Genomic DNA, 12,177 nt, shown 5'->3' with positions numbered 1-12,177 from the left:
TCTAACAAGTAGAAAAGAACTATCTGAAAGCCTCCACAAGTGCATAATTTTCAGAGATACTGAATTTGGCCCACACTTTGAAAGAACAATCACCTGAGTTTTTCCTTTGTTTTTTTATGTTATTAGTGACAAAAATGTTTCTAGACTGTTGCTTTTGCATGTGCTTCCAGTGAAACATTCAACTGAGATTAAAATGGGATAACTCCTTTGATGCACCGACACACTGCCTCCACCACATACTCATTTGTCACAAGTACAGTCATTATATTAATATTTACTTAACGTGGGGTTTTTTAAACTCTACATTAAAGGATTAATAAAGCTTGTTTAGACTGGTTAGCAAAACCAAAATTACCCCACGCAAATAGTCTACAGGAAAGGAGAAAAGAGTCACTGATGTCATGGTTTGTGCTGGGTTTCATGGTGGAGGAACAGATTTGATGGAAACTCTGAGAGTTTCTGCACTGAGCACGTGAAGCAGTCTGGATTAGAGGGAGAATGCACAGCTCATGAGCTGCTATCTGCTGGTTCTTAGAGAGCTTCTCTAGAGCTACAGAAATGTGTGAGCCCCATGAACAGAACGTGGTTTCAAAGCTTTCCAGGGTAATGGGTACCAGAACACGAGCTGTCCTGCAGAAATGCTTAGGAGAGGTTTGTACTCTCATTAGAACACACAGCTTCGTGCAAGCTTTCAAATAAAAACATTCTGTAAAATGTATTATAAACAATGGCTGGAGTGAAATCTGTGGCTTTCAAATTTATATGTGGGATTCCACAATAAAGAGTTTGTCAGACCTGGGCAGCACTCCTCTAGGCTTTACCAGCTGTTTTGCAGAGTATGTCTCTGACTTTCCCCTAAACTTCGTGGATCAGCATCAGTTCTGGTTTTTGTCATGTAATAATTTAAGTGTGATAAAATCTATTAATTTGGTCTTTAGTGCTGAGGTGCACATCAATGAACATAAAATAACTTACTTTTGGCAACCTACATGTTGTGCTTTGCAGCAGTACCTCCATGAAGGAGGAACTGAGTGATTCTGTAAAAATTAACTATGGCTACAGTTTTGGCAGGTAAAATAGTGTACAATGTGCAATTTGCAATGAAAGTTTTCAGGTGTTGGTTGTGTTAGAAACAGTTTAAACCTGGTAATTTCCTTGTTTACCCAAACATTTAGTGATTATAGAATACAGGATCTATAAATTATAGAATACAGTGAACTATATGGTAAAAAAAAAAAAAACAATGAAAATACAGTGAAATCATGACAGGACCATGAGACAATCAGCGAGAGCATGCTTAAAGAAGTTCTGATGTTGATTGTTCACATTCATAATCAAAACAGGTTTATCTCATGTTTTCTCCTGGTGCTTTTTTCTTTTAATACAATTGCCTGCTGTAGCAAGGCATAAGGAAGAAGAAATATTTAAATAATGACAGGAAGTAAAAAAGGCATTAATAATAAATGTATCAAATAGGCAAAAGGATAATTGCAGAAATTCTGGGGTGCAAAAAGGCAGGGGTGGGCAAGATCTGCTATTTCTAGGTTAAAGTCTAATATATGACATGGGGAAGTTGAAGTTTTTTTTAGATGCAGTTTAGATTGGAGAGTTTTTTAGACCCCTTGCAGATGTTATGCTTTAGATCTGCAGTTCATAGACTCTGGTGTGCAGAGCCAAGGCCTCCACAGTAATTCCAGTTAGGGGCTGGAGAGTGTGTGGTGGCTCTGGAGTAATTTTGAGAATTTACACCAGTCTGAAGGGTTTGGGACTGCTCTTTTTCATGGTGATTTTTGGAAGAAAAGAAGAGCATTGTTAAGGGCTTTGACAAGCTGTGGGGGCTTTGGGGAAGGTACAGTTGGTGGGCCAGAAGTAATTTTATGAAATCTGTCCAAAAAAAAAGTGAAATGAAGGTACCTTCTGGAAAAAAAAAAATCACAAAACCTATTGGGTTGTGGATTTTTATCCACTTTCCTTCATTCCAGCATTTTTTCTGCACATTCATGAAGAAGGTACCTGTCAGGGGCACATGGTATTTTTTATAAGCAAAATTTGAATCTGACATCCTGTTCCTATCATTGCTAGTTGTGCTTCCAGCTCTGGAGGTTTTAGACAAAAGCACTCCTGACACAACTGATTTGTCTGCACTGCTCATTTATTTTCTCACAGGACCCCGTGGTTAAACCACTTTGTTGTTGATACTTTTTACAGCGATGTAGAAATGCTTGCCCTAGGATCTGAGCCATAACCTCATGAGGTGGGAGAGGATTGTATAATAGCACCATGACAAACCAGCTCAGGACTGCAGGATGTTGGAGTGGTTCCCCACAGAAAAGTAAATGGTTTGTTTTTAAATCGTTACAACAGCCATTTGCTCTAGAAATTTCCATCCTTTTGGACTTTTTTTTTTTTTTCCTGTGGAGGAGCAATAGGAGAGAAACTCACAGTTATTTTTTAAATTTCTAAGTAAAAGTTTATCATTAGTAGTCCAGCCCTAAGCAGAAGCTTTTTATTTATATGTTTGATATAAGAAGAATTGTAAAAATATTATAATATCACATATTGTATTTGCAACACTGCTTGGACTTTAAATGCTGGAAAATAATTCTTAGTGTGATATCCATCAGGAAATAAGCTGCTTTTCTTCCACCTTTTGATTTTTTGCCTAATTCCAACAATATATGCATAAATTAGTTCCTTTAATGGAATCACAATACTGATTTTGGCATTTTCTTGCCAAGACTTGTCACAAACATGCACACTGAAATGAACAACAGCTGCAGTGGGAGCTCAGGTTGAATTAAAGGGGGAACATAGAAAATGTCCTTCTAGGTGAACTGATCCCATAGGTTTCATCAGCAGGACACTGCAGGGAATGTTCTGGGTTTGAATGTTCAAAGGGCTGCAATGGAACCAAGCAACTAAACCGGACTTGGCAAGTAGGAGGGATTTTGGATTGTGTCTCCCTCTTCTTCTGAAGAGTTGAGCTCTCAAATGATCTGATGGAAATTCCAAATAATAAGAATTGCAGCATGTTTTAGGTTGGAGTAGACCTCTGTGTCCAGCAGAGAACATCACTAATTAAAGCAGCCTGCTCAAGGCCTTGTCCAGCTGCATTTTCAGTATCTTCAAGGATGGAGATGCCACAGTCTCTTGGCAGCCTGTTCTGGCATTTGGTGCACCTCATTATGAAAAGAATTTCCCTGATCTCTAATCAGAATTTTCTGTGTTCCATTTTACATCTGTCATCTCCTGTCCTGTCCCCTCCAATGGCTTCATGCCCTCTATTTCCTTCTGCAGAGCAATTTTAAAGAAGCCTCCTCTTTTTCAGGCTGAACCAGCCCAATTCCATCAGCCACTTCTCGATAGCTGCTGCCCAGTGTTGATAGCAGCTTGTTCCACCTGGAGTGGAGTGACAGAAGCACACAACCTCTTCCTTTTGACTCCAGAATTCTCTCTGAGGGGCTCTGTGCTTTTTGCTGGCCATGCCCAGCCCAGAGGGAGGCGTGTGGCTGCCCTGAGCCTGGGGATCACATCACCAAGGAACATCCCGGCCTGGCACGGCCCAGCGGCTCTTACCCTCCTACGGTTCTCTGAGCGGGCAGCAACAAAGTCAGAAAGGATGAGGACAATGAGAAGGGGCCTCTGAGCCTTGGGAAAAGTGGCCAAGGGATCTGGAGCACGAGTTGTGTTCTGTTCTTGCTGCCATTTGCAGGGAGTGATGGAGCAAGAGGCAGGAAGGTCGTGCAGATGAACACCTGGCTTCAAGACCGGTGTAAACAGCAGCATTTTGTGGTTTTTGATCCTGGGTCAGTTTATACAACACTGAGCTCCTGGCAGCAAATGGGCTCCACCTGGACCTGAAGGGAAAAGGGGTCTTGGCTCAGGACTCAGCAGGGCTCACTTTAAATCAGATTTGAACTGGGACAGGGCATAGCCAGGCTCGACAGAGATAAGGTGGGACCAACCCACTGGGAAGCAGCTCTGAGGAGAAGGCCCTGGGGGTCCTGGTGGACAGCAAGCTGTCCATGAGCCGGCAGCGTGTCCTGGAAACCAGGAATGGTATCCTGGAAGCCAGGAATGGTGTCCTAGAAACCAGGAATGGTGTCCTGGAAACCAGGAATGGTGTCCTGGAAGCCAGGAAGGGTGTCCTGGAAACCAGGAATGGTGTCCTGAAAGCCAGGAAGGGTGTCCTGGAAGTCAGGAATGGTGTCCTGGAAACAGGAATGGTGTCCTGGAAGCCAGGAAGGGTGTCCTGGAAGCCAGGAAGGGTGTCCTGGAAACAGGAATGGTGTCCTGGAAGTCAGGAATGGTGTCCTGAAAGCCAGGAATGGTGTCCTGGAAGCCAGGAATGGTGTCCTGGAAGCCAGGAATGGTGTCCTGGAAACAGGAATGGTGTCCTGGAAGTCAGGAATGGTGTCCTGGAAACAGGAATGGTGTCCTGGAAGCCAGGAAGGGTGTCCTGGAAACAGGAATGGTGTCCTGGAAGCCAGGAAGGGTGTCCTGGAAGCCAGGAAGGGTGTCCTGGAAACAGGAAGGGTGTCCTGGAAGTCAGGAATGGTGTCCTGGAAACAGGAATGGTGTCCTGGAAGCCAGGAATGGTGCCCTGGAATCCAAAAAGGGTGTCCTGGAAGCCAGGAATGGTGTCCTGGAAGCCAGGAATGGTGCCCTGGAATCCAAAAAGGGTGTCCTGGAAGCCAGGAAGGGTGTCCTGGGATACATTAGGAAGAGCACTGTCAGCAGCATGGGGGTGATCCTGCTCCTCTACTCAGCCCTGGTGAGGCCACTCCTGGAGTGCCATGTCCAGTTCTGGGCTCCTCAAGACAAGAGGGACACAGAGCTCCTGCAGTGAGCCCAGTGCAGAGGGACACAGATAATGAAAGGACTGGAGCATCCCTCTTATCTTATCAGGACAGGCTGAGGGAGCTGGGCCTGGGCAGCCTGGAGAAGACTGAGAGGATCCCATCAGTGGCTGAGGATCTGCAGGGAGGCTGCCAGAGGATGGAGCCAGGGTTTTGGTGGTGCCAGGCAGTAGGACAAGAGGCCATGGGCAGACACTGATGCTCAGAAGCTCCACCTGAACATGAGGAAGAACTTCTTTCCTGTGCAGTGACCGTGCACTGGAACAGAATGTGCAGAGAGGGTGTGAAATCTCCCTTTGGGGAGATATTCCAGAACCATCTGGAGGCAATGCTGTGTCCCATGTGCTCTGGGGTGGCCCTGCTTGAGCAGATGATCCTCTGTGGTCCCCTCCAGCCTGACCCAGTCTGTGATTCTCTGCAATGTTTATATTCTTCTCTACCTGTACCAGCTAACACAGTTTGTTTGGGGCTTTTTTTCTCACATAATATAAAACATGCTGTCTCTAGCTGAGGAGAGCTGTGTTTTCTCTCAGGAAGGTTAATGTGCTGTACTAGCATTCTGCTAAACATCTGGGTTTCAATAGATTTTCTCCACACACACACACTGAAAGTCATGTAAGAATTTATTATTTATTATCAAAACAATAAATTTCCAAGGAAATGTGAAATGGTTTCAAATCAATTGTTCTCATTGCAAAGAAGAAACTGTTGACGAGGCAACCTTAAATATAATAAATAATAAACACTAAGAAAGTGCCTTTACAATAAACTGGTTGTTTAAGGATTAATGTAGCATGTTTCAAGTAGTGATTTATGAATGATGAGTCAGACTTGGAATTCAGAACTTGCTTGACAAAGCAGAGCAAACAATATAAAAATTTTGCATGATTAAATTGCTTATTGCTTAAGCTCAATTTACGATTAGCTTTTGTTACATTATTCCAAAATAAAATCAAATCCAGATTCAAAGCCTGGACCTTCTGTCTCATGATCTGAATAGACACAAGTAGAATCTACATTCTCTAGCCTCGAGATGCTCATTAAACTTAGAGTTTTCAGTGAGAAACCGTAGAGTTATGAAGGGATTGAATCAAGAGCTGGCATTTCTATCAGCTTTGAGCTTTCATTTAAGACATTTAATTTTAGTGCTTCTCTGATGATTTCATTTGTCTAGCTGTAGATAATTTGCTCTGTATCATTTCTAATATAGGTCAGGGTAGCACAAAGTGTGTCTCACTCTCCTTTGCAGACACAGCCAGGTCATGTATTTAATGTTCTTTGCAATTGCTTATTTAGAATGGTATTGTTAAAATCAGGTATTCCATTTATTCTTACACAATTTATTTTCTATCTTGTGTTTTTAAAGCTCCTATCTCCTCTGGAACTTGAAATTTCCTAAGAAGTTGAAGAAAAACAAAGAAACTTGTTCCATACTTTGCTAATTCTTTACTTGACTGTGTCCTGGTTTTAATTTTATAAGCCTTCATTATGACAGTTTTTCTTCCCCAATATCTATTTTATTAACTTTTTCATTTCCTCACAGGTTAGCTTTTGTATAATTCATATTTTTCTGACCAGTCTCAGAATTTTTCTGTTCTTTGATATATCAATTGAAAACTGATTTGCATATTGAAACTAGATGGACTTCTGAAGTAGTAACCTGTTTTTAATTTGTTTACTTTTTGATTTTTTAAACTCACTGCTTTCTGAGGGCTTCATTGGGAGCTTCTTAATTGATTTAGGGACACCTAACTCACATTTTCGTTGAATTCTCCCCCAAGTTGGTGTCTGAACTGTAATCCCAAGAATCTTGTAGTGAAGAAGGATCTATTCCTCTATAAGATGAAATTAATTTCTTGTACAGCACAAGTTTTAGTAGGTACAAGTCAAATGATCCACATAATTGCAAAATTAATTCCGCCTTCAATGGAACAGGTTGGAATACATCTGCATTGCTTTTACCAATTCTCTGTGGTAATTCCAGCTGATGTCCAGGCATGTGTCTTGTATGGATTCTGGATATGCAGTTGTATGAGAACCCTGCTCCCTTCAGTCCCCATGATAACATGAGAGGGTAGACTGAGATTCTTTCTTCTTGCTTTTATTAAATAGACTCAGAACCGTATGAAGCTGATGGCTGACAACTATGAGGATGACCACCTCAAATCCTCATCCCATTCCAACCAAACCAACCACAAGCCCTCCCCTGACCAGGTAATGTCTCTATTTTTTTTGTTTGTTTGTTTGTTTGTTTTTAAAGTAATTTTTACTGTGGGGGCTGATGCTTTTGTGTCATAAGCAGTTTTCCCTGACATGCTTGCAGTACCTCAGAACAAAAGTAGCATTTCAGAACTCAGTTAGAAACCAGAACTGGATGTTGCTGTTGTGTTGGCTTTGTGTAAAGCTCCTGAAATGTGAATGAACAGTTCCTGGTACCAATTGTTGTTAGGTGGGTGGAGAGGAGGAGGGATGTAAAAAAGGAACAAAAACTTTCCTGAAATGCGAGACTCGAGTCCTGTATGACATATTCAGGTTTTAGTAGCTCAGGTTCACTGCTTGAGTGTGTGGAGTGCCCAGGAGAGTTTCTTGTCTCCAGCAGCAGGAAATGTTGCTGTGGGATCAGCTTTCTGATCTGTGGATTGCACACCAGCAGCTCCCTCCATTCCCCACGAGGAAATCCCCGTGCCAAATGAGCACAGACTGCTCCCTCCCAAACTCAATGGGCCATGAGCTGAAGGGAAATCAATTTACCATCTCCAAAGCAGTGAGGAACCTCCTGTGGCATTTACAAAGCACAGCCGTGTGCTTGCTAACTATTAGAGAGATTAACCATCCCTTGGGCAGCTCAGAAAATACCAACATAATTGCACATCCCATGCTGCAATCTCATCCACTGCAGTTTAATTAAAATATTAGCCATCATTAATCACTGCCTCAATGGAGTGAAGGAATGCTTCTCTTTGCCCTCTGACTCATGTAGAATTTGGTGAGATCTGAAGGGAAGCATCTCACTCTAGACCTTTAAATGCCAGCCTAATGATACACAGAAATAATGAGTAAAGTACAAGAGGAAAATGGCAAAAGCCAATTGCTTATTCCCCCTGCAAAAAGAGATCTTGAAAGGTCTCCATTCATGTCTGCATCCAAAGAAACTAACAGAAAAATTCCCTTTATCAAGGGAGCTTCCCTTTGCATGTTAATTAGTACCTTCCTCCACTTTATGTTGACTGGCTTGAATTTTCTGCAGTGTGCTTGGAAGGTGTTGCTGTTTCACCCTCCTTTTTCAAGAGGGGTGAAATCGTTAATACTGAGGATTAAAAGGATTTCCTAATTTCTTAGGAATTTTTTTAATTAATTTTTCTTAATTTGCCACGAATGTTAGAATACCTGTTGTTTCTATATTGCAATCTAAAGGGCTGAAGCCATTTCCAGCTCGTAACTGGTACATGCTCGCAGATGAATGCAGCCTAGATGAAATGAAAAGGTAATATGTAAAAACAAAATAAAATTTAGATATTCTAAAATCAGAAATTCTTGCAAAGACCCTGCAGGGAAGGGCAGTAGGGAAGAGAGGGGTTGGGAAGAGGCTCTGCCTGCATTTCCCCTCTGCAAAGGGGTATTTTTGGAAGCTGCCAAAGCCTGCAGGGGAGAGAAGGAAACTGAGGTAGCTCGGAATACTGCATAAGGAATTGCTTTGTACTGCTGTTTGTACTTGCCAATGTGCTTTAAATACTAACCAAGTCTTTCTTTCATTCCCATGCTGCTCTGGGGCTCTCCTCCCACTGCCACCTGTGCACCTGTAGGATGAGGAGGAGGGTATTTGGGCATAACCAGTCAGATGCTCTTAGCTCAGCCATTTTGTTCAGAACGGTGAGAACCAACCTCTCCTGCCAACAGCAGAGTTCCCAGAGTCACTCCCACACCTCCCTCGTGTGCCTTGTGAGACCTGGCTGTGCTCCCTCCCCTTGCTCCCTGGCTGTGCATGAAGGGGTTTCTCACCTGCTTGTGTGCACTTTGTGATTCTCTTCTTCTAATCATCCCATCATTGTTTCACCCTGCTGTGGGGAGAACTTTCCAGGGCATGGAATCGAGTTTCTGTGCCAGCACGAGAGAACAGCAAATGTCTTTCATATCATTTAGCATTGACCTCGTGGAGGAAACGTTTTCAGTCGGATTCTTGTTCAAAGCAGTTTGCACCACAGCCAAACCTGTGTGTGCTTTTTCCATTCTGGCTGGTAAAGAATTGGATTTGAGGTAGATAATGTTCCTCCTGAAGACAATGTTCCTCCTGAAGACAATGTTCCTCCTGAAGACAATGTTCCTCCTGAAGACAATGTTCCTCCTGAAGACAATGTTCCTCCTGAAGACAGTGTTCCTCCTGAAGACAGTGTTCCTCCTGAAGATAGTGTTCCTTCTGAAGACAGTGTTCCTCCTGAAGACAGTGTTCCTCCTGAAGACAATGTTCCTCCTGAAGATAGTGTTCCTCCTGAAGACAATGTTCCTCCTGAAGGTAATGTTCCTCCTGAAGATAGTGTTCCTTCTGAAGACAGTGTTCCTCCTGAAGACAGTGTTCCTCCTCAAGGTAATGTTCCTCCTGAAGGAAATGTTCCTCCTGAAGACAATGTTCCTCCTGAAGGTAATTTCCTCCTGAAGACAATGTTCCTCCTGAAGATAGTGTTCCTCCTGAAGACAATGTTCCTCCTGAAGACAATGTTCCTCCTGAAGATAGTGTTCCTCCTGAAGACAATGTTCCTCCTGAAGACAATGTTCCTCCTGAAGGTTTTAAGCAAGTTGAGATCTGCTGCTGAGATTGCTGCCATGCACACTGTCCTACCTAGTCACAGATATTTCTCAACTCACAATACAGGATTCTCTAGATGGACCAGGAGTACAAATTATTTGTAAATGTGAAGGCAAAGGGGAATATCCCCTTAACCTTCCTCTCCCTTCCATCTCCCTCATTCTTTCAAAACAATGGGGGAGAAATTAGGAGCTGTTTTTCATTTAAAGTGCATTTTGTTTCTCTGTGTCCACAATTTTTTCTTTTCTGCTGTCAAATTGTCCCCACAACGACTCCCATTTCCAAAAAGGAGGACACTAGAGAGGACAGAGCCTTTCTCCTCACGCCTGTTCTTTAGCAAAAAACCTCTTACTGGCCAGGAGTCAAATACTGACTATGACACTACAGTACATGGGATTCATTTATGCCTTGGAGTAGCAGTTTTAAAGCAGAATACATTTCTCTGAAGTACTTGAGGTGTTTTAAAGGACTGATGTCAGTATTTTAAAAATCTACATGAAACTTTTTCCTCCTTCACTTATCCTTTTAAGAAACAAATATTCCACACGAGTTTCTGTGCACTTTTTTCTAAGAATTTGATTTTTTTCGTATCAGCTATTTGAAAGAAAACTGAAAAATTCTGTGGCAGTCTTGGACTCTTGAATTTCTGAAAATTGTTGCTTTGTATTAGATTTGTAAAACATTCATGAGAGAATAAGGAACTCTCATCTCTTGCACTCGCTCAATTAACCACAGACTTAGAGTCTGTCTGACTGTATAGATCAAATCCCTCTTTTCAAGCAAACCATCTGAAAAATTTAATCCAACTGTGACAGTGTCAAACTTGAATTTCATGCCTTGGGGTTTGAACTGAGAAAATCTCTTTAGTGGACAAATTGATAAAGTGCTTCATTAATTTCCACTCGCTGTTGATTTCACATTCTTTTTTTGAATCACCGCTCTTGCAATGGTTGTGCTCTCGGGGATGTTGTTAAATGCTTTAGAGATAATGCTTGTAAAAAAGATCAGCTGAAGCACAGAAATTAAACAGGAGAGATCAGGTAAGTAAATGATGAAAAGGATGAGGACACTCACTATGAAGGTAGGAATAATTCTGATTTTCCTTCTGGAGCAAACATGGAGTTTGTGTAGGAAACACTGAGGGAAAGATCTGTGTCTTTCCCATGTGCTGATGCATTTAAGAATGCAGCTGTGCTCTGAGTATGGTTCTTCATAGTTTTCTGAATTAATGGGTGGCTGACATTAAATACAGCTTCTCTCTCCAGTTGGAGGCACTTTCCTCAGGAAAGCTGTTACAGAGCATCCCAGTCAAAATAAAGAGTCAGCCAGCAGCCTTGCCTTCCACACACACCCCAGAAACTTGTCAGCCTCGAGACTGTCATGCATACATCAGCAGGGAGGGTGTAAAGGTGATGGATGCTTCCCAAACCAGTTATTCCCAACAGAGCACATGTTTTTACTGTGATATTCCATGTTCATTTAAAAAAAAAAGCCCTTATTCTCTTTGTAAAAGCTAAGATGATGTAAGTTACAGAGTCCCTAACCTCCATGTGTTAAATTAAATTTATGTATTACAATGATAAAATGTAACTAATAGCAGGGGACTTGGCAATAAGTTTGTTTTTTAAGGTTCCTTCAGGTCTGTGGATGGAATCGGCTCCAGTCAATACTGAAGATTAAATGGAGACCAAAAAACTATGTACAATAATTAACTACATTATTTTATTTTTATGGTTTAGGTCTTAAGGTTTTTCCCCTCCAGCATTCTGGAATTGACTTGAATTTAATATTTACTTATGCCAAGTCTGTACATGACAGCATTATCAGGTAGAGGTCCCCTGAAATGGAGCACTGTTCATAAACATCTGCACCCTGCCTGTCATTTCTGAGGATGGTAGTTTACATTTCAGTTTATAGTTCAGTGTAAATACCATCTTTCACCCTGAAATAGTCCTTCCTTGCATTTTTCACTGGGCTCGTTTCCTTGCTGTCTGGATTTCTTATGACTCCTTTTATTCCCCAGATGGAGCTCTATCCCCCTCCACATCCCAGTCAGTTCCAGTGTGCTTTCACATGAGGATGCTCTTGGGTCTCTCTCACATGCCAAAGTGCTCTGGCCAATGGCTTAATTAGTTATTACTCCCTTTGATCTAGAATAATAAGAATTTACACCTTAAGAGATCTAATACATGTAAAAAGACAGGTGTGTGTGTGGGTGTATCCTCTTGTAAATCTGTGCCACGTGGGGGAAGGAGAAAATTTCCATACAGAAATTTCCCAAGCTGCTCAATTCATCCAGTTGTCTTGTGAAGCACAGCTGTGCTCCCTAAAATGGGAGAAAGAGTGGGTGTGGTTCAGAAATCTGCTTCATCCAGTAAAAATAAAAAATAAAAATATTATTATGCTTATTAGAGCAACAGTGGAATGGTCAAAGAGCTAGCGTGGAACTGGAGTGCATAACAACGGGGATATTTCAAGATGATGAAAATATTGACAATTCCTATGACTGTAAAAATA

At 41.9% G+C, this 12,177-nt stretch overlaps 1 protein-coding gene across 8 annotated transcripts in view; it reads left to right on the top strand.

The window, feature by feature from the left end:
• Positions 1-12,177, top strand: part of ERC1 (ELKS/RAB6-interacting/CAST family member 1) — a 281,610-nt gene that overhangs the window by 240,569 nt on the left and 28,864 nt on the right. For 6 of the 8 annotated variants that reach the window (XM_058853112.1, XM_058853111.1, XM_058853110.1 and 3 more), the window contains one exon: positions 6,972-7,073. In XM_058853112.1, the coding sequence (XP_058709095.1) occupies positions 6,972-7,073 (102 nt within the window). Of the gene's footprint in view, positions 1-6,971; positions 7,074-8,662; positions 8,730-12,177 lie in introns of all 8 variants that reach the window. The other 2 variants (XM_058853115.1, XM_058853113.1) reach the window with 1 other exon arrangement.

This window comes from Poecile atricapillus, chromosome 18 (assembly GCF_030490865.1).
Source record: "Poecile atricapillus isolate bPoeAtr1 chromosome 18, bPoeAtr1.hap1, whole genome shotgun sequence".
In the NCBI taxonomy this organism is placed as follows: domain Eukaryota; kingdom Metazoa; phylum Chordata; class Aves; order Passeriformes; family Paridae; genus Poecile; species Poecile atricapillus.
This window is presented reverse-complemented; position numbering and strand designations above follow the sequence as displayed.